The 26,843-nt window shown below is 37.4% G+C and overlaps 1 protein-coding gene across 1 annotated transcript in view; it reads left to right on the top strand.

Annotated features, from left to right (window-relative positions):
- Nucleotides 1–26,429, top strand: part of TMEM123 (transmembrane protein 123) — a 75,322-nt gene extending 48,893 nt beyond the window's left edge. Inside the window, exons 5-7 of the mRNA XM_047754348.1 lie at nt 19,144–19,554; nt 20,923–21,076; nt 23,912–26,429. Coding sequence (XP_047610304.1) covers nt 19,144–19,554; nt 20,923–21,076; nt 23,912–23,936 — 590 coding nt within the window. The 3' untranslated portion in view covers nt 23,937–26,429. The remainder of the gene's footprint in view (nt 1–19,143; nt 19,555–20,922; nt 21,077–23,911) is intronic.
- The last annotated feature ends 414 nt before the right edge of the window (nt 26,430–26,843 follow it).

The raw sequence follows: 26,843 nt of genomic DNA, 5'->3' as shown, positions 1-26,843 counted from the left end.
TGCTGTATAAAACATAATTTTAAAATAAGCAAAATGCATTCCTTTTACTTATTGAGATCTAATTGATGTAAACTTTATATTAGTTTCAGGTATACAGCATAATGATTCGGTAATTGTATATTGGCAAAGTGATCACAATAAACCTAGTTAACATCCAACCCCACACCTAGTTACAAATTTTTCTTTCTTATAATAAGAACTTTTAAGATTTATTGAGTAACTTTATGAAATATTGTATTACTAGCTGTAGTCAACAGGTTGTGCATTACATCCCCCTGACTTACTTGTTTTATAACTTGAAGTTTGTACCTCTTGCCTCCTTCATTCTTTTCACCCATCACCCCCTGCCCCCACGTCTCCACATCTATTACTACCAATCTATTATTTGTGTCTCTGAGTTCAGTTTTTCCTTTTGATTTCACATATAAGTGACATCGTAGAGTATTTATCCTTCTCTGGCTTACTTCACTTAATAAAATGCCCTCAGAGTCCATCCCTGTTGTTACAAATGGCAAGGTTTCCTTCGTTTTTTAATGACTGAGCAATATTCTGTAGTGTGTGTGTGTATGGCTATGTGTGTATCACATCTTTATCCATTCACTCATCAAAGGACACTTGTCTTTTTAGCCTCTATTTCATTTTTCAACTCTGATCTTTGTTTTATTTTTTCAACTAACTTCGAGTTTCATTTGTTCTTTTTCTAGTTTCTTTAGGGGTAAAGTTGTTTATAAGATTTTTCTTGTTTCTTGAGGTGGGCATTTGTAGCCATGCACTTCCCTGTTAGAACTACTTTTGCTGCATCCCATAAGTTTTGGTATGCTGTATTTCCATTTTCATTCATCTTAAGGTATTTTTTATATTTTCTCTTTGATTTCTTCTTTGACTCATTGGTTGTTCAGTAGCATTTTTAATCTTTACATATTTTTGTATTTTTCTGTTTTCTTCTTGTATTTGATTTCTAGTTTCCTATCATTGTGGTGGCAAATGGTGCTTGATATGATTTTAGTGCTCTTAACTTTAAGGCTTATTTTCTGGCCTAACATATGATCTATGCTGGAGAATGTTCCATGTGCACTTGAAAAGAATGTGCATTCTGTTGCTTTTTGGATGGAATGTTCTGTATATATCTACTAATTCTCTATGTTCTGGCATGTCATTTAAGGCCACCGTTTCCTTATTAATTTTCTGGATGATGTTACTGTATTGCTGTTTCTCCATTTAGGTTTGTTAATATTTGCTTCATATATTTAGGTGCTCCTATATTAGGTGCATAAATACTTATAAATATATTTCTTATATAGTTGAGCTCTTTATCATCATGTAGTGCCTTCTTTGTCTCTTATTACAATCTTTTTTTTTTTTTTAAGTTTATTTTGTCTGATATAAGTACAACCTCTCCCAGCTTTCTTTTTATTTCCAGTTGCAGGGAATATCTTCCCCTATCCTCTCTCTTTCAGTCTCTGTGTGTCCTTTTACCTGAAGTGAGTCTCTTGGGAGCAGCATATAGATGTGGGTTTTTTTTCTCCCATTCATCCACTGTTTGTGTTTCAATTGGAATTTTTGGTCCATTTACATTTAGAGCAATTGTTGACAGGTATGGACTTATTTCCATTTTGTTAACTTCTGGCTGTTTTGTAGTACCTCTGTTCCCTGTATTTTTAATTTGCTGACATGCTTTAGTGGTATGCTTAGGTTCCTTTATCTTTCATGTATTTACTAAAGGTGTTTTTCTTTGTGGTAACCATGAAGCCTGCTAAAACAACTTATAGCAGTCTACGTTAAGTTGGTAACAAATTTGACCTGTTCTAAAACTCTACAGTTTTGCTCTCTCCCCACCCCCACATTTTGTTTTTTGATGTCACATTTATATCCTTTTATCTTGTGTATTCTTCAACTAATTATCATAATTATAGTTGTTTTTATTACTTTTGTGTTTTAATTTCCACTCTAGTTCTACAAGTGATTAATCTACCAACCTTACATTATTCTGAATTTTACCTTTACCAGTGATATTTATTATTTCATGTGTTTCTTTGTTACTGATTAGCACCTTTTTGTGTTTTCTCATAAGGCCAGTATAGTGATGGACTCATTTAGCTTTTGCTTTTCTGGAAAATTCTTTATCTCTTTGTCAATTCCAAATGACAACTTTGCCAAGTAGAGTGTTGGCAGCTTTTCCTCTGAGCACTTTGAATATATTGTACCACTCCCTTTTGGCCCTCAAAATTTCTGCTAAAAAAAAAAAAATCTGTTAGTCTTACGGAGATTATTTTGTATATAACAGGTTGTTTTTTCTTGCTGCTTTTAAGATTTTCTCCTTGTCTTTATCTTTTGACACGTTAATTATAATGTGTTAATTATATGAGTCTCTCTGGATTCAGCTTATTTGGAATTCTCTGGGTTTCCTGGATCTGGATGTCTGTCCTTCCGCCAGGTTGAGGAAGTTTTCAGCCATTATTTCTTGCACTAAATTTTCTGCCCCTTTCTCTCTTCTTTTTCAGGGATGCCTATAATGCAAGTGTTGGTCTGCTTGATGTCCCTTAAGGAATCTTCACTTTAATTCTTTTTTTTTTTCTTTTTTCTGCTTTGGGAAGAGTTGCACTGTACTGTGCTTGAGTTCACTGATTCTCCTGCTTGTTTTATCTAGTCTGCTGTTGAACCCTTTTAGTGTATTTTTCAGTTCAGTTATTGTATTTTTTAGCTCTGCAACTTCTGTTTGGTATTTTCTTATATTTTCTCTTTGTTGAGGTTCTCACTGTGTTCATTCATTCTTCTCCCAAGTTTGGTGAGCTTCTTTATGACTGTTACTTTGAACTCTTTATCTGGTAAATTACTTACATTTGTTTCATTAAAGTGTTTTTCTGAGGTTTTTTTCATTGTTTCTATTATAGTTGATTTACATTGCTCTGTCAGTTTCTGCTGTACAGCAAAGTGACCTAGTTACACATTTAAATATTTTTTTGCTCATGAACTTTCCTTTGGAACATACTCCTGTTTCTTCATTTTTCTTGACTCTCTTTGTTGATTTCTATGGGTTAGATAAAACAACCATCTCTCCCAGTCCTTAAGGAGTGGGCCCACGTAGGAGATGAACTTTATTGTTCAATCCTGCTCTGGCTCTCAGTTGTCTTTCTAAGCTTTTTGATTGTTAAATAGTCTTTTATTTTTAATGAATGCTCATAGTTGAGGGTGTGACAAGACCGTCAGTGTGGAAGAGGATATCTCAGTTAGTACCTAGGCTCAGTCTGATTGGAAGCCAAACTCTTAGGTAGCAGCTCTCAAAGTGTGTTTGGGACCACAATCATAAGTCCCACTGGCAGCTAGAGCTAGGTGATCTTGAGGTGTCCCCTGGGCAGCAGTCACAAAAATTGGGGTTTCAGGAAAATGTACAAGTTCCTTTACATAAGATCCCAGACCCCTGGAGTGAGGCAAAGGGAGAGTGCAAAGGTGACACCTCCCAGCCTCCATTCCCTAAGTGCACCTCTGTGGGCCTCTAGAAGTGTGCCAAACCTGAAGCCTGCCTCTCAGGCCAGAGCCCCTGGACAAGCAAATAGGCCTCTCTCTCAGAAAGACTGGGGGTGTGTTTCTGTCTGCTGTATGCACAGTTCTCCGGGGGTGGCCACCAGCCAAGAACCATCTTTGCATTTATTATAGTCCCATGGGACCCAGGAACACAGCCCCCTCTCTCCCCCTGCCCGGCCTCCAGAGCCAGGCAATCAAGGGGCATTCCCTGTACAGCAGCCACAAGAAACAGGGCACCAGACACATGTCCAAGTCCACTCCAGGACAACTGGTGCTCTGAAGTGAGGCAGAGGGAGAGCATGAAGATAGCACCCACCCCCTAGGTCTGTGCAAAGCATTCCACTCAGCCCTTAGATGTGTGGTTAATTAGAAGCCTGCCTCTCAGGCCTAGCTGTGAAGATAAGCTAATAGGCCTCTTTCACAGAGAGACTGAGCTCCTGGGTCTGTTGCCTGGGGGTGGTAGCTGGTTGAGAGCTCTTTCTCTGTTGGTTACAGTCCTCAGGAACCTGTGAGCATATACCCTGCTAGCCATCAGAGCCAGGCGTCCTAAAGGTGTCCCTTGGGATCAGCCTCAAAAGTCAGGGCACCAAGGGATATTAGTGAGCTGGAATGATGCCCACCAGCCTTTTTTTTCTCAGGAGGGTACCCCAGTAGGCTCTTAGATGTATATTAAGTACCAACACTTCACGTAAAGTCTGTATGCCTCTCAGTTGACTGTCTCTGAGCTGGTCCTTGGGGTGGATATATCTGAAGATGAGCCCTTTAAGAGCCATTTCTCACTTGGCTATAGACTCGGGGATCTTTGGATATGGCCCCATTGGTTATCAAAGCTGGGTGCCTGGGGGTTCGTCTCTCAGATACAGGTCTTAAAAGTTGGGGTGCCCGATATGGGGTTGCAACCCTTCACTCCTTAGGGAGAAGCCATGGGTTTTAGTTCCCTTCTGATTGTGGGTCACAGCAGAGGGGGTGATGAGGGAGGGTTTATGGCAAGATTGTTTCAGCCTTTTTTACCTGCTTCAGTGTTGGGTTTTTTTTCTTGCTTGCCCAATGTGTAGGAGTCGCTCAGCCAGTTTGGGGTGTTTTTTTCCCCCATAGGAAATTGTTCTGTACTTGTCTGTAGATGCAATGTGTCTATGGGAGAAGGTGAGTTTAGAATGTTCGTACACCATGGTGAACCAGAACCACTCATCACCCTTTTTTTGATTAGTAATTCTGTAGTATGATTTTTTTTATGCTTTCACTTTCAGTATGTTTCAGCTTTTCTGAATCTTAAATTTAAGATAGATCACATATAAACAGTTCACAGTTTTTGGTTTTTGGTTTTTTTTATCCAGTGAATAGTTTTTGTACATAGCCTGTTTAGTCCATTTACTATAACTTCAGTGGGATTTCTAGGCTGGGCCATGAAGAGTAATAGAATTTAAATGGATGGGAAGCATTCCAGGCAGAGGAAGTAATATAACAAAACCACAGAAACAAAGAAACAACTGCATGGGGAGCTGAGTAGATCTGATGGGACAGAGAGAGTGACAGAAGATTAGGCCACAGAGGAGACAGAGCCCTGTCGCCATGGTGAAGAGATATGCATTGGCCCTCCCTCCTCACAGTTTGCTAGAGGGGATCACTTTCTCCCAAAACAGTGCCTCTTTTGTAGAGGACAGTGAAAATACGAGATGTAGTTCTTGCAGTTAATAACCAGCTGATTCCATTCAAAAGGTAAAATAAGATGATGCAATTAAGAGTCCAGATAAAATTCCGATCACTTGCGATGGAACATAATGAAAGCTATATGAGAGAGAGTGTGTGTGTGTGTGTGTGTGTGTTTGTATAAAACTGGGTCACTTTGCTATACAGCAGAAATTGACAGAACATTATAAATCAACTATAATAAAAAAGATTTTAGAAAGAGTCCAGATCAAATGAAAAAATAAGGTGATAAATAATAAAGTAAAAAATAAAGGAGATACCTGGGAAAGATTGCATCTTTCCTGTGTTCAGAGCCTCCTTAGTTCTTGGCCCTGAGTAGATACTAAGTGATGCTGGGAGAAGGGAGCATGGCTGGTGTTTGGCCAGTGAAGAGCCAGGCTGGGACTAGATGGTGTCTGGGAAGAATAGCAGACAGTGAATTCTGTTCCAGGAGAGTGAGGGTTGCCAGGATGAGAGGCTAGGAAGGTTTTGAGCAGGAACAGAGGAAGACAAATATAATTTTGCCTGATGCCCTTGTGATGGTGATTCTTGCCTCTTTTTTTAATTAGTCAGGGTTACAAACTGTGGGCTGGGTCTGGGGTACCTGAATAGAGTGAGCAAGACCTAGGGTAGTCTCTAAAAAAGCCTGGATGTTATCTACACAGCCCCTGTCAACTCAGCCTTGGCTAGAGGGTTCTGACTACCTTGAAAAGCCATGCTGCTTTCCTGATACTCAGTGCTCAGCTGCTTTGCATCCAGCCCTGGGAATGCCCAGGATTGCCCTTCAGATCCAGTTTCCTTAAACAAACCTGGACTGTGTCTCATTTGTTGGTTCTCACTGTCCTTAAGGAAGATTAATTGCTTTGACTAAAAATGCCTCTATTACCTCTTGCCAGAGTAAACAAATATCCTGTTTATATTAAAAAATTTAGGTAGAGTGATGATAGTATAACAAAATGCAGAAACAAAATTTATTACAGATATACTATAACTTCAAACATCCTCAGGAGTTTCCTGGTAGCCTAGCAGTTAAGGATCCAGTGTGGTCACCACTGTGTTTCAAGTCACTGCTGTGGCCTGGGAGCTTCTACACGCTGTGGCATAGCAAAAAAAAAAAAAAAATCGTTTTTATTTTTACTTTGTTTACATTATACAATTTTTCCTTTTTGAAATTTTATTTATTTTGTCTTTTGTCTTTTTTTTTTTTTTTTTTTTTTAAGGGCGGTACTCATGGCATACGGAGGTTCCCAGGCTAGGGGTTGAATCAGAGCTACAGCTGCCAGCCTACGCAAGAGCCACAGCAACACCAGATCTGAGCCGTGTCTGCGACCTACACCACAGCTCATGGCAACGCCAGATCCTTAACCCACTGAGTGAGGCCAGGGATTGAACCTGCAACCTTACAGTCCCTAGTGGGATTCATTTCCACTGCACCATGACAGGAACTCCTGATAACATTTTTTAAAAGTCCAATTTTCCCTTATCTATTTTTTAATCTAGATTTTTCAGTTCTGTGGATTTTTGGTCCTCAGGTAGTTTGGATTCAGGAGAATTTTTTTTCCTAATTACTTAATATTATTATGTTTATAGGTGTACAGCAATCATCACAATCAAATTTGAAAGCATGTTCATCCCAAACCCTCAGTATATCCCCCCACCCCCCAGTCCATCTCATTTGGAAACTATAAGTTTATCAAAGTCTGTGAGTCTGTATCTGTTCTGCAAAGAAGTTCATTCTGTCCTTTTTTTTAGAATCCACATATAAGTGATAGCATTTGATTTTGGTGTCTCATTGACTGGCTTCTCTATTTCTAGGTCCATCCATGTTGCGAAAAATGCCGTTATTTTGTTCCTTTTAATGGCTAATATTCCACTGTGTATATGTACCACATCTTGTTGATCCACTCCTCTGTCAATGGACATTTAGGTTGTTTCCATGTCTTGGCTATTGCAAATAGTGCTGCAGTGAACATTGGAGTACATGTGTCTGCGAGTCATGGTTTTCTCTGGGTAGATGCCCAGGAGTGGGATTGCTAGATCAAATGGTAGTTCTATTTTCAGTTTTCTGAGGAATCTCTGTACTGTTTTCCACAGTGGTTGCACCAATTTACAATCCCATCAACAGTGTAGTAGAGTTCCTTTTTTTCCACATCCTCTCCAGCACTTATTATTTGTAGACTTTTTGATGATGGCCATTCTGACTGTTGTAAAGTGGTTTTGATTTGCATTTCTCTGATAATAAGTGATGTTGAACATCTTTTCATGTGTTTTTTGGCCATCTGCATGTCTTCTTTGGAGAATTGTCTGTTTACACCAGAAGATCTAAAGTGGTTTTGATTTGCATTTCTCTGATAATGAGTGATGTTGAACATCTTTTCATGTGTTTTTTGGCCATCTGCATGTCTTCTTTGGAGAATTGTCTGTTTACACCAGAAGATCTAAAGTGGTTTTGATTTGCATTTCTCTGATAATGAGTGATGTTGAACATCTTCTCATGTGTTTTTTGGCCATCTGTATGTCTTCTTTGGAGAATTGTCTGTTTAGATCTTCTGACCATTTTTTGATTGGGTTGTTTGGTTTTTTGGTATTGAGTGGTAGCAGGTATTTATAAATTTTGGAGATTAATCCCTTGTCAGTTGATTCACTTGCAAAGATTTTCTCCCATTCTGTGGGTTGTCTTTTTGTTTAGTTTAGGGTTTCCTTTGCTGTGCAGAAACTTTTAAGTTTAATTAGGTCCCATTTGTTTATTTATTTATTTTCTGTCATTACTCTTAAGGGGTGGATCTGAGAAGATGTTGCTTTATGTGAGAGAGTGTTTGGTCTATGTTTTCCTCTAAGAGTTTTATGGTGTCTGGTCTTATGTCTAGGTGTTTAATCCATTTTGAGTTTATTTTTGTGTATGGTGTCAGGAAGCATTCTAATTTCATTATTTTACATGTGGCTGTCCAGTTATCCCAGCACCACTTATTGAACAGGCTGTCTTTTCTCCACTGTGTATTCTTGCCTCCTTTGTCATAGATTAGTTGACTGTAGGTGCGTGGGTTTAATTCTGGGCTTTCTATCCTGTTCCACTGATCTATATTTCTGTCTTCGTGCCAGCACCATACGGTTTTGATGACTGTAGCTTTGTAGTATATTCTGAAGTCAGGGAGCCTGATTCCTCCAGCTCCATTTTTTTTTTCTTCAGGATATCTTTGGCTGTTCTGGGTCTTTTGTGCCTCCAAACAAACTTTAAAACATTTTGAGTTCTGTGAAAATGTCCTTGGTGATTTGATAGGGAAAGCATTGAATCTTTAGATTGCCTTGGGTATGATAGTCATTTTGATAATACTGACTCATCCAATCCAAGAGCATGGTATGTCTTTCCATCCATTTGTGTCATCTTTGTTTTCTTTCATCAGCATCTTATAGTTTTCAGAGTACAGGTCTTTTGTCTCTTTAGGTAGGTTTACTCCTAAGTATTTTATTCTTTTGGGTGTGATGGTAAATGGGATTGCCTCCCTAATTTCTCTTTCTGATCTTTCATTGTTAGTATATAGAAATGCAGTTGATTTATGTGTATTAATTTTGTATCCTGCGACTTTGCCAAATTCATGGATGAGCTCTAACAGTTTTCTGGTAGAGTCTTTAGGGTTCTCTAGGTATGGCATCATGTCATCTGCAAATAGTGATAGTTTTACTTCTTCCTTTCCACTTGGATTCCTTTTATTTCTTTTACTTCTCTGATTGCTGTGGCTAGAATTTCCAAAACTATGTTGAATAGTAGTGGTGAGAGTGAACATCCTTGTCTTATTTCTGATCTCAGTGGGAATTCTTTCAGCTTTTCACCATTGAGAATGATGTTAGCTGTGGGTTTGTCATATATGGCCTTTATTATGTTGACGTAGTTTCCCTCTATGCCCACTTTCTGAAGGGTTTTTATCAGAAATGGGTGTTGGATTTTGTCAAAGGCTTTTTCTGCATCTATTGAGAGCATCATATCGTTTTTATTCTTCAGTTTGTTAATGTGTTGTATCACACTGATGATTTGCAGGTATTAAGGAATCCTTGCATCCCTGGGATAAATCCCACTTGATCATGATATACAATCCTTTTAATGCATTATTGGATTGGGTTTGCTAGTGTTTTGTTGAGGATTTTTGCATCTATGTTCATCAGTGAAATTGGCCTGTAGTTTTCTTTTTTTGTGGTATCTTTGTCTGGTTTTGGTATCAGGGTGCTGGTGGCCTCCTAGAATGAGTTTGGGAGTGAGTCTTCCTCTGCAGTTTTTTGGAGTAGTTTCAGAAGCATCGGAGTTAGCTCTTCTCTAAATGTTTGATAGAATTTGTCTGTGAAGCCATCTGGTCCTGGACTTTCGTTTGTTGGAAGTTTTTTAATCACAGTTTCAATTTCAGTTCTTGTGATGGGTCTGTTCATCTTTTCTATTTCATCTTGGTTTAGTCTTGGAAGATTGTACTTTTCTAAGAATTTGTCCATTTCTTCTAGGTTTTCCATTTTATTGGCATATAGTTGCATATAGTAGTCTCTTATGATCCTTTGTATTTCTGTGATGTCTGTTGTTACTTCTCTTTTCATTTCTGATTTTATTGATTTGAGTCCTCTCACTTTTTTTCTTGATAAGTCTGGCTAAAGATATATCAATTTTGTTGATCTTTTCAAAGAACCAACTTTTCGTTTCATTGATCTTTTCTATGGTTTTCTTTGTTTCTATTTCCTTGATTTCTGCTCTGATCTTTATGATTTCTCTCCGCCTACTAATTTTAGGTCTTGTCTATTCTTCTCTCTCTAGCTGCTTTAGATGTAAAGTTAGCTTGTTTATTTGAGCTTTTTCTTGTTTCCTGAGGTAGGCTTGTATTGCTGTAAACTTTCCTCTTAGAATAGCTTTTACTGCATCCCATAGGTTTTGTTGTCATTTGCTGCTAGGTGTTTCTTAATTTCCTCTGATTTCTTCAGTGATCCATTGGTAGTTTAGTAGCATGTTGTTTAGTCTCCACGTGTTTGTGTTTTTTGCCGATTTTTTCTTGTTGATTTCTGTTCATACAGCTTTGTAGCCAGAAAAGATGCTTGATATGATTTCAATTTTCTTAAAGTTATCAAGGTTGGATTTGTAGCCCAGGATGTGATCAATCTTAGAGAATGTTCCATGTGCACTTGAGAAGAACGTGTATCCTGTTGCTTTTGGATGGACTGTCCTATAAATACCTATTAAGTCCATTTGGTCTAATGCTTCATTCAGGGCCTGTGTTTCCTTTTTGATTTTGTCTGGATGATCTGTCCATTGCTGTAAGTGGGGTGTTTAAGTCCCCCACTATTATTGTGTTATTGTTGATTTGTCCTTCTAAGGTTGTTAGCAGTTGCCTTATATATTGTGGTGATCCTGTGTTGGGTGTGTAGATATTTAAAATTGTGATATCTTCTTCTCGGACTGATCCTTTGAAAATTATGTAGTGACCTTCCTTGTCTCTTAAAATATTCTTCATTTTAAGATCTGTTTTGTCTGATATGAATATTGCTACTCCAGCTTTCTTTTGATTACCATTTGCATGGAATATTTTCTTCCTTCCTCTCACTTTCAATTTTTATGTGTCCCTAGAAGTGAAGTGGGTCTCTTGAAGACAGCATATTTATGGGTCTTGTTTTTGTAGCCATTCAGCCGGTCTATGTCTTTTGGTTGGGGCGTTTAGTCAATTAACATTTAAGGTAATTATTGATATGTATGTTCTTATTGCCATTTTATTAATTGCTTTGGATTTGTTTTTGTTGCTCTTTTTTCTCCTGTCTTCTCTTGTTCTCTCCTCTTATGGTTTGAAGACTGTCTTTAATGTTGTATTTGAGTTGATTTTTCTTATTTGTGTGTCAGTTGTAGATTTTTGGTTTGCCAGTTACTCTGAAGTTTTGATGTAAGAGTCTGTATATTTACAAAATTGTTTTAAGTTCTTGGTCTCTTAATTGCAAGTGCATCTTCAGTGTCCTGCATTTGTACCCTCTTCACAATTTATGATTTTGGTGGCATAATTGTGCATGGATGATTTCATATCTTTACTGTATATATCCCTTTACTGGTGAGCCTTGTCATTTGTGGTATTTTTGTTTCTGGTTGCAGCCTTTTCTTTTCTGCTTAGAGAAGTTCCTTTAGTATTTGTTGTAAAGTTGGTTTATTGTTGTTGAATTCTCTTAGGTTTTGCTTATCTGTAAAGCTTTTGATTTCTCCTTCAAATCTGAATGAGAGCCTTGCTGGGTAAAGTAATCTTGGTTGGAGGTTTTTTTTCTTTCATCACATTAAGTATATCATGCCACTCCCTTCTGTCCTGCAGAGTTTCTGCTGAAAAATCTGCTAATGACCTTATGGGAGCTCCCTTGTATGTTGTTTGTTTCTTTTCCCTAGCTACTTTCAATATTTTCTCTGTTTGTAATTTAATCTTAGCTAGTTTGATTAATGCATGTCTCAGGGTGTTCTTCCTTGGCTTTATTTTATATGGCACCCATTGTGCTTCCTGGATTTGAGTGAGTGGTTCCTTTCCCATGTTAGAGAAGTTTTTGGCTATTATCTCTTCAAATATTTTTTCTGTCCCTTTCTCTCTTCTCCTTCTGGTACCCCTACAATACAGATGTTGGTGCATTTAACATTGCCGCAGAGTTCTCTTAGACTCTCTTCATTTCTTATCAATATTTTTTTTCTCTTTTCTGTTCCACATCCTCGATTTCCACTGATCTGTCCTCCACCTTGCTTATTCGTTCTTCTGCCTCCTGTGTTCTGCTCTTCGCTGCTTCTAATTAATTTCTTATTTCAGTTGTTGTATTTTGCATCTCTTCTTGTTTAAGTTTTATATCTTGTATCTCTTTGCTCAGTGTTTCCTGTAAGTTATCCATCTTTGCCTCCAGTTTATTTCCAATGCCTTGCATCATCTTCAGCATCAACAGTCTAAAGTCTTCTTCCTAGGGGCTGAGAATCTCCTGATTACTTAGCTGTTTTTCTGGGTTTTTTTTTCTTTCTCCCTCATCTGAGTTATAGTTCTCTGTCTTTTCATTTTTATAGGTTTTTGGTGTGGTGACCTTTTCACAGATAATAGTTTTATCACCTTTCTTACTTCTTACTTCTGGTGTCTGCCCACCTTGTGGCTGAAGTTGGTACAGGGGCTTGCTGTAGGCTTCCTGATGAGAGGGACTGGTGCCTGCCCACTGGTAGGTGGAGTTGATTCCTATCCCTCTGGTGGGTAGGGCTTTGTCTCTGGGTGAGATTAGAAGTGGCTGTGTGCCTGGGGGGCGGTCTTTAGGCAGCCTGTTTACTGATGGGTGGGGCCAGATTTTCCCCAAAATGGCCACCTCCAGAGAAATGCATGCTGATGAATATTCCCAAGAGCTTTGCTTCCAATGCCCTTCCCCCACAACAAGCCACAATAACCCCCTGTTTTCCCAGGAGATCCCCCAAGAACTGCAGTCAGGTCTGCCCCAGATTCTTATGGAGACTTTCCTTTGCCCTGGGACCCAGTGCACATGAAAGTCTGTGTGCACCTTTTAAGAATGGAGTCTCCATTTCCCCCAGTCCCGTGGAGCTCCTACGCACAAGCCCCACTGGCCTTCAATGCCAGATGCTCCGGAGGCTCTTTCTCCCAGTGACAGATCCCCAGGCATGGGGACTTGAGGTGGGGCTCAGAACTCTCACTTCTGTAAGTGAGTCCCTGTGATACAATTACTTTCCAGTCTGTGGAGCTTCCCACCCAGGAGGTATGGGGTTGCTTATAATCACCCCTCCTGCCTCTTGATGTGGCTTCCTCTTTGTCTTCTGGAGTAGGATATCTTTTTGAAAGTTTCCAGTCTATTTGGTTGAAGATTGTTCAGCATTTGGTTGAAACTTTGTTTTTAGGAGAGAAGTTGAGCTCCAGTCCTTCTATTCCACCATCTTAATCCCATCTTCCTGGATTCAGGAGAATTTTTGTAATGAATCTGCTGACTTTGTATAATGAGGAAAGGCCCCTTTGCTTTCTTAATATTGAATATTTCTGGGATTACACTGCTATTTAAGTTTCTCTATAGGAAAGATTCTCAGTGTTTAAAAATATTCCAAGACACACACAGAAGACTAGTAATTTGCTCATTAGAATCATTAGAACCCTCAAAATAACTCTGTGGCACCAGAAATATGTGGTCTATGTCTTAAACAGCTGTGTATTTTTGACAACTATCATAGAAAATGAAAAGCTACTACTATCATATTTTAAAATAACTGAGATTTTTTTTTTTTTAAAGTGAATGTGAATTTTCTACTCTGGTTTAAGTGTGTATCTGATACCTCAAAGAAAACAAATTGTCACCCTTAACTTTGATATATTTAGGTTTATAAAGGAAAAAATAGCACTTAGATATTTTTGGACGCAAGGTTATAGTCATACAAAGTATAGTCTATACTTTGTTATAGTCATAGGTTATAGTCATACAAAGCAAAGTATAGTCATACAAAAACAGTTGGAATAAATCCAGACTTTGAAGAGCATGAGTACTTTTACTTGGTAGTAGAAAAAACAAGCTGCTTGATAGTAGTGTCCCTGGTCTTATGGTAACAAGAAGGTGGCCAGCCGGTGTTAACAGAAGAAAGCCTGGAGCATCATTTTTTTGGTTTGGTTTTTTTCCCCATTTTTTAAAGTTTCATTGAAGTAGAATTGATTACAGTGTTGTGATAATTTCTGCTGTACAACAAAGTGATTCAGTTATATATATATATACATACACACACATATCCATTCTTTTCCAGATTCTTCTCCCATATAGGTTATCACAGAATATTGAGTAGCATTCCCTATGCTATACATCAGATCCCCATTGACCAGTCATTCCATATACAGTAGTGTGCCCATGCCAATCCCTAACACCCAGTCTGTCCCTACTCCCTACCTGTCCCCTTTGTAACTGTAAGTTTTTTTGAAGTCTGAATCTGTTTGTGTTCTGTAAATAAGTTCATTTGTATCATTTTTTTTTCGATTCCACCTGTAAGTGCTATCATATGGTGTTTTTCTCTGACTTACTTCACTTAGTATGATAATCTCAAAGTCTCTCCATTTTGCTACAAATGGCATTGTTTCATTCTTTTTCATGGCTGAGTAATATTCCATTGTCCGTACCACATCTTCTTTATCCATTTCTCTGTTCATATACATTCAGGTTGCTTCCATGTCTTAGCTATTTAAATAGTGCCACAATGAACATAAAGGTGCATTTTTTTTTTTGAATTATGGTTTTCTCTGGATATATGCCCTGGAGTGGGATTGCTGTATTATATAGTAGCTCTATTTTTAGGTTTTAGCTCTATTTTTAGGGGTGTTTTGTTCTGTTTGGCTGCACTGGAAGCATGTGAAAGTTCCTGGGCCAGGGATTGAACCCATGCTGCAGTTATGGCAACAAGCAATTCTTAGCTTGCTGCAACACACAGGAATTTACTGTTTGTAGTTTTTTGAGGAATCTGTACTGTTTTCCATAGTGGTTGTACCAATTTACATTCCCTAAGCAGTGTAGGAAGGTTACCTTTTCCCTACACCCTCTCCAGCATTGGAGATGTTCTTAGATGTTTTGATGATGGCCATTCTGACTTGTGTGAAGTGATACCTCATTGTAGTTTTGATTTTCATTTCTCTAGTAATTAATGTTGAGTAACTTTTCATGTATTTTTTGGCCATCTGTATGTCTTCTTTGGAGAAATGTCTGTTGAGGTCTTCTTCCCATTTTTTGATTGGTTGTTTATTTTTTTGATTATTGAGCTGCATGTGTATATTTTGGAGATTAATCCCTTGTCAGTCACTTCATTTCTAAATGTTTTCTCCCATTCTGTAGGTTGTCTTTCCATTTTACTTATGGTTTCCTTTACTGTGCAAAAGCTTTTAAGTTTAATTAGGTTCCATTTATTTTTATTTTCATTACTCTAGGAGGTAGATCTGAAAACATATTGCCTGCTTCAGGCTTGGAGGGCTACAGTGGGAAACTTGATATTGTTGGCTTCCTTTCTTGCTCTGCCTTTCTCTCCCCCACTTCTGCTGGTTTGGACCCTAAAGGATCAGGCCTAAAGGCGCTCAAGAGTAGAAGCCAGCTGGTGCCTCCTGGGTGGCAGGTGTGATTTTCTATGGTGGATTCCAAGGAGATGCTGCAGCTGGGGCCTCTCCCTGCAGCTCCCTTGATGCACTGGGGCCTCCCCTCCAGCTGACCCTCGTGCTTCACACCCTCAGCCCCTAGTTTTTGACGTTCCCCTCTCTGCTGGTTATCATCACCCCTCTCTGCAGAGCTCTTTGGGGAGGCTCTGAAGGCAGCCACACGCTGGCTGCATTCCACGGGGCCTGATGTGGTTCATGGGAAACCAGTACCTTTACTGTCAGTGGAAAGAAGTGTCTCCTCCCAGCACAGCCTTTTAAACTCTGCTGACAGGCAGCATCTCGCCCTTAGAGTCACCTCATACTTGAGTCAAATCCCAGTCTTTGTCCCATCAAGTCCAGGAGATACTGGTTCTGCTCTTCAGGTGACCGCCTGAAGCCTTGCCAGCTTGGTTTGAGGTGAGAGCTAGCGGTCTCCCCCTTTCCTCCAGGGGCAGAGGTGGGCATGGACACATGGCACGCTTGACACTCTCCAGTAACATACCCTCTTTGGGCCTTTATATAACTTACTTCGTTTTGATTTTATTTTTTTGTGTACTTTTAAAAATTGAGATGTAATAGACATAAAACATCAGTTTCAAGTCTATAACATAATGATTTGATACTTGTGTATGTATTACAAAATGATCACCACAGTAAGTAACGTCTATCATAATATAGAATAATGTATCTAAATAGATACCATCTATCTATCATTTAGTTAAAATTTCTTTTTTTGTGATGAGAACTTTTCAGGTCCATTCTTTTAACAGCTTTCAAAAATATAGTAGACTATTATTAATTATAGTCACCAAGTGCTGTGCGTTACATCCTCATGACTTAGTGATTTTATAACTAAAAATTTGTACCTTTTGACCCCCTTCACTTGTGTCATCCACCCTCCACACCTTTATAGCGTCTGCTTCTCAGAGGCTGGGAAAGACCAAACGGCTAACATGGCAAAGTCCGATAGGACCTAACCCTTGCCACGTCCTGCATGGATGGTCTTCTGCTGACCTCTCTGCAGGTGCTCACTGTGCCATGCCCTGGAGGGCACTGGTCAGGAGCTGAACAGTTAAGGCGGAAGGAAGGCACCCAGCCATGCTGGGATGGTCTCAGTTGCAGAGGAGCACAAATAACCATTTACTTATATTACAGACCCGGGGATTGGGTTACTGGATGTGAGTTCTAACCTTGAAGGAGCCTCCTTGCATTGCAGTCAACTCATTTAAACATTGTAAATCAGAGAGTTCCTGTCATGCCTCAGCAGTAATGAACCCGACTGGTATCCACGAGGATGTGGGTTCAATCCCTGGCCTCGATCAGTGGGTTAAGGATCCCATGTTGCTGTGGCTGTGGTGTAGGTCGGTGGCTACAGCTCTGATTTGACCCCTAGCCTAGGAACTTCCATAAGCTACGGGTGTAGCCCTTAAAAGACCAAGAAAAAGAAAATCCTGAAATACACTTCATTTATTTATTTTTTTTGGTTGTGCCCCCAGCATGTAGAGAAGTTCCCTGGTCAGAGCTCAAAACCTGTGCCACAGCAGTGACCTCAGCCACTGCAGTGACTATGCTGGATCCTTAACCCACTGTGCCATATGGGAACTCCAAAGCACACTTTAAATCTTATTTGCCTGTTTTGCCAGTTTGTAGAGAAAATATAGCTGCTTAGTGGTTTCTTTAACACATTTCGGTTTTCTTAGTGATGAATTAACCTGTTACAAGTCTGTTTTTTGGCAGTGTGACTCATGGTACAGTACCTCTAAATATCTTACTATGGCAGAGAGAAGGGAGTAGGCTGTGTGTGTGTGTATGTAACCCAAAAGCAGCATTGTGTTCATTCATTGTTTTAGTCTGCAAAGATCATTCTGTTCTAAAGAAAGGATATAAATGATGGTTCTTTGCTGTATTAATTTCATTACAATAGCATTCATTCACCAGTGTAAAATAAAAGGTGATTATTTCAGTGTTGTAGTGTATTACTTATATCTCTAGAGAGCATTCAGAATTGAATAATAAAAGATAAGTTTAAAGTTCATAGCGTTTGTATCATCTACTTGAATAATTTATTAGTCTCTGTAATACAAAACTATTAATTCCTTTCGCCTTCTTTTTAAAATCAGATAATACTCACAGGAAAAGATCACACAATAGAGAACCAAAGTTCAGAAAATGTGATAGGAATGCAGGAAAAGCAGATAAGCAACACTATTAAAACGAGCCTGTAAAATTGAAAATAAATGTTTGAATTCTTTGAATAGTAAGTCCAAATTACTTGTGGAAGACAGGATGATAATACACACAGTGATCGCTTTGGGGATGTGACAGCAGCAAAGAAGGCCCTGTGCTGCCGGCACTGGGGGAAAGGAGAAGGCAAGCCCGGTGGTTCCTTCTCTCCACTTTAGAACTTGGCCATAGAGAGTATAAAATGGGAGTAGATAGGCAACATAAGAAACCACTAAACCTGCAAATAAACTTTGAGACTAAGAAACAAATTCAAAAATAAACTACATCATAAATTAGGACAAAGAAGCATTTTTCATTCTCTAGACAGTATATACTAAATTGTAATAACAGGAGTTGTCACATGGCTCTGCAGGTTAAGGATTAGGGTTGTCACTGCTGTGGCATGGGTTTGATCCTTGGCCCTGAAACTTCTGCATGCCTCAGGCATGGCCAAAAATAATGATAAAAATAAATTATAATAACTAAAATGTCTTTTAGTCATAAACATCAGGTAAGTTGCAGTGTTACAATGAAGATAGAGTATGAAAGAATATTATTAAGACAGAAAGATTTGCTTTTGGTCACAGGATATTATATATAGATAATGTTTTTTGGTATTAGGGCATGTTTATTTCCAGTTATTTTAAATTAACACCACTGATTTTCCCTTACAAAACTAATTTTAGGTTTTTAAGGTTTTCAGAAATAATTTTATAAATATCTCTCCAATGACAGAAAATTATTATCATCAGTATGAGATTTCCAACTAGCCACATTGACAACATTCTTTCTCTTCTTAATGTACTGCGGGAAGCTGGTTTTACCCTTAAAAACCATGTCTCTGGCACAACATTGTAAGTCAGCTATACTTTAATAAAAAAGAAAAAAAGGAACATTTAAAAAAAGACTGTCTCATTCATGCTCAATGCTTTTTGAAAGAACATGGCAGAGACTTTAGAAAAATCCAGTAGTTTAATCATATATTCAGCTACTATTTGTGAGATGAAGTGTGGGATGATGGTTAAGACACCAACCCTGTATTGAAGGAGCTCAAGTCTTCTGTGTTGTTGGTTGTTTTGTTTTTCCCATATGTTCACAAAAATTTCTAACTTTATGTAAATCCATGGTTGGTTCCTTTTCTAGTTTGAGACATTTTATGGCTTATTGCTATCTCATACAAAGTGTTAATAGACTATCTTTGATTCTGATTGTGTTTGTTAGACCTTTCCTTTTTTTTTCTTTTTTTTTGCTTTTTGCTTTTTAGGGCCGCATCTGCAATATATGGAAGTTACCAGGCTAGGGGTTGAATTGGAGCTGCAGCCGCCGGCCTACACCAGAGCCACAGCAACACAGGATCCGAGCTATACCTTTGACCTACACTGTAGCTAACCGTAACACCAGATCCCTGACCCACTAAGCAAGACCAGGGATTGAACCCACATCTCTGTGGATACCAGTTGGATTTGTTTCCCCTGCTCCCCAATGGGAACTCCCTGTTAGACCATATTTTTGAAGTGTGACCATGAAAGTCAGTAAAGTGGGATCTTAATTCTATAAGGCATAGCTCCAGCTTTAATGTTTCTTGATTTTCTTGCAGCCCTGCAGGTGCCTTTAGGCCGTACAAATGAATCTTCTAACTTCACTGTGAAACTATCAGCAACTCAAGTTCCCCCAGTCTCAAAGGTGACAACTACCACCTCGCAACCCATAGCAAAATCGTCAACAACTCCAGTTTCTTCAAAGAAATCAACAACTCCCACTTTGAAAACCACAGCAAAACCATCAACAACTCCTGTTTCCTCAGTCTCCAAGAATGCAACAGCCGCCACCTTGAAACCCATAGCAACAACTAAAATGACACCAGAGGTCTCAACAAATATGACTTCCACCACCATAAGGTCTACACCCAAAATAACAAGTGTTTCACAGAATATATCCCAGATGTCAACATCCACAATGAACACAACCCACAATAGTTCGGTGACATCTGTTTCTCCATCAGTAACAAGTATGTATAAAAATGGACCTGTTTTTCCTGTGCTGAAAATAGTTGTAAAATACCCCATTTACATATTCCATTTTGCAAAAATATAGACAGTTGTTTCTTATTTCCTAAATAAATTAGATGTAGAGATCAGGAAGAGTCAGTTGATGTAGTAACTGACTTATTCCTTTAAAAAATTATTTCCGGGAGATCCCGTCAATGGCTCAGTGGTTAACGAATCCGACTGGGAACCATGAGGTTGCAGGTTTGATCCCTGGCCTTGCTCAGTGGGTTATGGATCCGGTGTTGCTGTGAGCTGTGGTGTAGGTTGCAGACATGGCTTGGATCCCGCGTTGCTGTGGCTCTGGCGTAGGTCGGCAGCTATAGCTCCAATTCAACCCCTAGCCTGGGAACCTCCATATGCCGCAGGTGTGGCCCTAGAAAAGGCAAAAAGAAAAAAAAAATTATTTCCAACTTAATGATGCCAAATAATGATTGCATAAGATCCATCTGTGAATAAATAATTTATCCTAATGGGGAATTTTATTTTACCTGGTTTGAAAACTTACCTTCCTTTAACTCTTAGTACTTCATTCTGAAAAGGAATTAGCCAGGCTCAAGCTACATGATTTCTAAACCTAAGTCATGGTGAACTTTGGTTTTAATTCACTTGTGTTATAAAGATGCTTTTTAATGGTATTATATATAATCCTATATGTAGCATTAGTCTCAGCACTCCTTTTTTGCATTTGTTTAAAATGTAATGCCTGTGAAACTAATGAATTTAGAAACCTTAAGATTTTCTTTTAAGTTATTCAAAGTTGAAGTTCTGTTTAAAAGTTTATGATTACATTTAGTAGAACAAATGGCAGATTTTATGGTTTCTTTTGCATTTTTATGTATTTCTACTCCATATAGTTTATTTTATTACTACAATTTATGTATTAAAATCAGCTTTAATGTCTCGGGCTCTTGATAAAATTAAAATGGTTAAAACTCATAATTTATTTAAAAGAAGGAATTTCAGCTAGAAACATCTACTCAAGTTGCATCCAGTTTTAAAGTTACAGCTATTATCCAGACATGTTTTACTTAGAGGATTTCTAAGAAAAATTCCCCAAATCTTGCTGTCTCTGACGTTCTAATAGACTGCCAAGTCCAGTCTCACCTTAAGATCTTGGGGTTGCAGGCACTGGGGGTTTCTTTAAGGGCTATGTTGGATCAAGTGAAGAAGACTAGAGCCAGGCAATCACTAGACACAAAATCAGGCAACATTCTGTGCTTGCATTCTCCTGACCCCCAATTCAGTGTTCCTATACAGAAATTCACAATGTTTTAGCTTATTACAATGTATTTAAAAACCACTAAAACATATTTTTTCTTTTGTTCTAGTCACAGCAACTATTAATTCTAAGGAAAATAAAGGATCAAAATTTGATACTGGCAGCTTTGTTGGTGGTATTGTATTAACACTGGGAGTTTTATCTTTTCTTTACATTGGCTGCAAAATGTATTATTCAAGAAGAGGCATTCGGTATAGAACCATGTAAGTTTTCCTTGGCCAGGACTTTTTAAAATTATTGTTAGTTCTGTATTTCTTTATTTAACTATCATAACAAAACATCAGAGTAGAGCCAGCATTCATCTCAGGGATTAATAATTCAGATTTATGAGTTATATTCCCATTAATCCTCTATGCCCAAAATAAAATTATTTATGTATAAGCTTGTGATTATAATTATTTGCAAATGAACATGGATATATATACCTATAAAAGTATTTGCATTTTATTAGTGCCATGCATTTTTTGTTGTTGTTGTATTTACTAGAGACCTAAGTTTAGCCAGTCCTTCTTACTTGTTTATACCTCGGATTGCAAGAAGTACTATATCAGGTCTTATGAGGCTACTGACCTAGTCAGTAGTCAGTAGTAGTAGTCAGTAGTTTGTCAGTAGTCTATACTGACAAAAACAAGACACACTAAAATAACATCTTCAATAAAAGCATGAATTTTACTTTCTGTGACAAAGAAATTAGACATTCTTCTGACAGCCTCATTTTCCCTTGTTTACAATATCAAATGAGTTGTTAGTACAAGTAATATATGTTACAGTTTATTTGTAGTAAAACTGTCTTTTTGTGATAAGCTTTATCAACAAGTGCCAATCAACAAACCATGTCCACCCTTCCTTTAATTCTATACATCTAATGTTTTTTGGAGGTATTATCTCCCAATTTCTGTTACTCCAACAAGTCCTTTTGCTTATATGTATGAAAGTGAATTTATTCTCTTTTTTTTTTTTTTCTTTTTATGGCCTCAAGTGTGGTATATGGAAGTTCCCAGGCTAAGGGTTCAGTTGAAGCTGTCTGTAACTGCTGCCCTGCACCACAGCCACTGCCACTCCAGATCCAAGCCACATCTGTGATGTAGACTTCACAGCAACAGTGGATCCTTAATCCACTGAGCAAGGCCAGGGATTGAACTCGCATCCTCATGGAATCTAGTTGGGTTTTTACCACCAAGCCACAACGGGAACTCCTGAATTTATTCTTTTGATTGTTAATGCATATGTATAAAATACCACAGCATCGAGGACCATTTTCCAAAATATGTTCTGTTTAGATTATCATATACCTACTGTGTCCCATACAGTTTCCATGTCAGAAACATTTGGGAAATACTAATTGAGCAAAGTGAAATAGAACAGGTTACATTACTCTAAGAATTCTGTAAGCCTTATATATATTGATGTGCATTGTGAATTTCTAGGAGAATATAGTGTGAAAAATTTCTCAAATTTTTTTATTGAACTAAGAAAACCAAACTTTAAAAGTTACCCTCCACATACAGTATTCATCATATCAAACTTACTTTAAAAAAATATCAAGGTGGTACCAGATTAAAAGTATATTCAGAAATATTGTCTTTTTTTAGATCAGCCCATAAAAGAAAAAAATACATGAAGGAAACTGACTAGAGTTAGCTTTAAAAATGCTTTACAATTTGAGATATTTTTTTAAAACCACCATTTGTTTCTAGAAATATTTATCATCTGTTTTCTTGGTAAATTTCACCAATTAAACAGAATGCACATTTTGATTATGGTAAATTTAATGCCATTCCTTTTTTATAATATCAGTATTTATTGATATAGTTGAGGCTATAAAATATTGAAGGAATTAAATTTAAATGTGCTATTTTCATTTTAAAGTGCCTTGACTACAAAGCATGTAATTTTAGCTTTATGGACTATAATGTTTTCCTTACATACACATGAGCACATGCTCCACATGCAGCATGCCCTGTGGAGGACGTCAGAGTCCAGAAGCCCCATAACTGTAAGGAAACTAATCAGTATGTAAGGCAGTGTGACTCTAATATGACTCTTATTGATATAGAAACTAGTAAATATGAAAACACCATATTTCGTTGGGTCTCAAGTGCACATTTTTGTTTTTGTATCTTTTCACATTTTAATACCTCTGAAATGGGTATATCTTACAGTCTATAGGGTGAAAAAGCATTGTGTTGTAGTTTAATTGGCCATGTTTTTCTTGGTGCTGCATTTTTTAAAAAGTGCATTTTAATGTCCTATGACATTATAAATAATGACATTCCATAAGAAAGAAGTTAATATTTGTCCCATTAAGGAAACTTGAGACCTTCTGTATGTAGTAATACTGAGCATTTCTGGTTTTCACATATTAGATAGTAACACCGATTACAAAACTGGTTAAAGGTTAGTTCCTGTGTTTCTTAGAGCTTCATGGAGAGACAGTGGAGAGAAGTGGTAAAGAGATGGGGTTTGGGGCAGACAGACTTAATCTTGAGTCTGACTTTATTATTGACTGGCAGGGTACCTGCCCATGTTTATGTAAATGATACAGCACAGTGTATAGTGGTCAAGATGGGAGTTCACATGCTTGCTTAGCTTCTGATATTCTGAAAAATGGGAGTGGTTAAATAAATAAAATGATACATACATACATATATATATATATATAAAGAACCCTCTCTGCTTGGGGCTATAGTAATGATTAAATGAGTTATGGACATATTCTGCAGCATGATATCTGGCACATAGAAGATCATCAAGAAATGATGGTTGTTTTCTTTTTTGAAGAGGGTTGTTTATAGCTAATTGGTGAAAAGTCACACCGCCACTGCAGAGCTTTGAGTGCAGGTTCATTTCACAACCTGAACACACTGTTTGAATCCTTAACCACTACAGTATACCTTTTACTTTGGAAACTTTACACAAAGAAATGACTGTTTTGATTCTGAAGCTTGAATTACTCATTACTTACTTTAAAATGTGAACATATAAGTGGTTTGAAACAAATACAAAACAAAGTAATTTTAACTTTTCATTTATTACAGTGACGAACATGATGCCATCATTTAAGGGACTCTAAGGACCAAAAGAAAGAAGAAAGATTGATGCAGCCCTATCAGTTAATTTTAAAACACCATTCTCTTCTTGAAAATAGCTAAACAGGCCATGCATATAATGTACAATGTATTATATAAGTATGTAAAGATTCCTTGTGATTACTAAAGGTAAAAAGGGTTTGGTTTGGGTTTTTTAATGAACATATAGAGCATACCAGTTAATTCAATAGCTATAATATTCATTTTTGGAAAACATAATAAGACAAGTCCTGTCCATTTTCTGTGGCATTGGTTGCCTAGGGCCGGTAATTGGAAGACATTATCACTGAAGGGCATGATGCCATCTGGTCACACAAATAAGGAGCTTGTCCAAACGCTTTTGATGTCCTTTCTGCTCACACAAAGAACCTCAGTGCGATTAAGAGCTGAATGTATCCTAATTACCAATGTCACGTAGCAGAAATTATATGAACAAACCAATATGAATAAACCAAGCCGTAAGTATAATTTTAGTTTAAGTGTCTCTACAGAAGGCATCGATAATTCATATGTTTAAAGCTTAGTTATTTGGTTTAGAAATAAAATTCATACCCTCTCCCACCAAAATATAGAACTAGAAACAATACCTGGGTTTATCCTTGTTAGCCATTGGCGAGCGTGTATTTTCACTAACTTCTTTTGAGCTTTCAATGGCTATTGATGTAATTACCTTTTTTTCCCTCTATAATTTCAGTAAAATGCAATGTTTAACATGAGAATATTTTAAAGACTTAGTTGTTAGTATTAAAAAGATTATTTGCTACTGTGAGAATATTGTCAGCACTGGAAGTTGCTTTATTTCATATTCAGCTATTGATTTTATATTTAGTGAATATTTTAACAGACGTAGGACTGCTCTCAATATTTAGAAATTAAATAATGTAAACACACCTAACTTTAAAAAAAAAAAAATCTCAGATGATATCCATCCAAAGCATTAGAACTCTTTTCAGTCAGAATGATGGATGACTGCTGTGTTTATTAAGCCAGGGACTGTGGGACCACCCCACTTTAGGCTCCTGAACCTACAAGATGAGCATTTTTGAAAGTGCATGGTTGATATTACTCAAAAGATTGGGGAGATGGCATTTTTATGTTAAAATACCACTGTAGTTGGAATAAATTCCTTCAGAGTTTTAAGAGGCATTTTTAAGACAGGAAACGTCCTGCTTCCTTACTTCAGTCTCCTAGACCACTCCTCTTCCTCCTTTGCTGATGAGATGTATTATGTTAATGGACAGGAAAAGCACAGTACTGTAGGGACATCAATACCATCCAGTGTATTTTGGAGTGTTTTCAGTTTTACAGTTTATATTCCAGCACTCAGAACTCAGGGTCAAGTTTTGACAAAAGAGGTATTTAGTTATACTATGTACTAAAATATTATTTCTTCTATCTTAGATGGTCAAAGTAAATCACACCAATTTCTGACAGTCCAAAAATGAGCTAAGAAGTCCTACTTAATATGTACCTGTATTTAATAGGAATTTAATGTAACTTTTGTGATCAGCTTTTGGTTTGCCAAGAATCGAGAATTCTGATATAAAAGGATCATTTCTACTCACTATGCATTATGATCAAATGATGTGATGAATATGGATAAAAATTAAATTACATTAGTGTAAAAAGAAATGTGGGCTGATAGGTAAGTTGTATGTTACTAACTTAGGACTAACTGGTCTTTTAACCATTGCTTCATTTCTAAGACAGGTTTTATACTATTGGGGGCCTTTTAAACTTATCTTCTGTATTCTTAATTTTCCAGTACTTCAAGTCAGAACTTTGTAGACAGACCTGAAATTTTCTTGAATACTTTTTTCTTTAGCACTTTGAAGATATAAAAACCACTTTTTGTAGTACTAAATATCATTATTTGCCTTTAAAGTTTCCTGTGCTTTAGGTTTGAAGTGATTTAGTTATCTAGTTAGGGTTAGGGTTAGAGTTAGGGTTAGTTGTCTTTTTTCTGTGTATAAGTTGTATAATTTGTTACTTTCTAATATCAGTACTTCAATGCAATCGGTTGAGTTTTGGGGAGGGGGGTTTTTTTTTTTCTGTTATCTGAAAAAATTGAGGGAAATGATACAAACCAGTATTTCACTTTGGAACACATTTCCTAAGCATAAATTTATCTTCCTCATTATGTTTATTTCAGCAAATATTCAGTTTTATTTGCCTTTTTTGAGAATGGTTTTACTTGAAGATAAATGCAGTCCAAATATACATCTAAGTATTAGGCAGAATTCAGTCTATGATTTTAGAATATCCTTGGATAATCCATAGAATGGATTATTCAAATACAGATAAATGAGGGTTGGCAGTATATTACAGTGATAGTTTTGTATTTTTCAGAAAAAATAATGTAAAGCAAATTCCTGTTACTTTGTTTTTCTTTTTAATATAATGACCAACTTTGGGAATTTCATTGTTACTGAGATCTATTTTTAGAATATAAATTTGTTCTTTTAGAGTTTTGTGTGGTTTTGCTTCATTTTCTCAAACTCAGGAGAAATTAACAGAATAGAAAAAGCCCAAAGTAAAAAGGCAGATTGTTGGGGCTTTAGCTGACATTTAATGTTTGTCTGGACCAGCAGCAGCAGGAGCATCACCTGGAAACTTGTTAAACATACAAGTTGTTCTTTTTTTTTTTTTTTTTGGTCTTTTTAGGGCCACACCTACAACATATGGAAGTTCCCAGACTAGGAGTCAAGTTGGAGCTGCAGCTGCTGGCACCCCTCAGCAGTGTCGAGGCAAGACTTGTAGAGAGTGTCGTCACCAAGATCATTACTGACTTCCCTCCCCCTTACAAGAAGAACAGCTAACAACTGTTCATGCACAAGACACCACTGAGAGAATCCTAGAACACAGGAGTGAGCCTGAAACA

Source organism: Phacochoerus africanus, chromosome 11 (genome assembly GCF_016906955.1).
Source record: "Phacochoerus africanus isolate WHEZ1 chromosome 11, ROS_Pafr_v1, whole genome shotgun sequence".
NCBI classification, from domain to species: Eukaryota; Metazoa; Chordata; class Mammalia; order Artiodactyla; family Suidae; genus Phacochoerus; species Phacochoerus africanus.
Note: the sequence above shows the minus strand (reverse complement) of the source record. Positions and strands in the feature narration are given on the sequence as shown.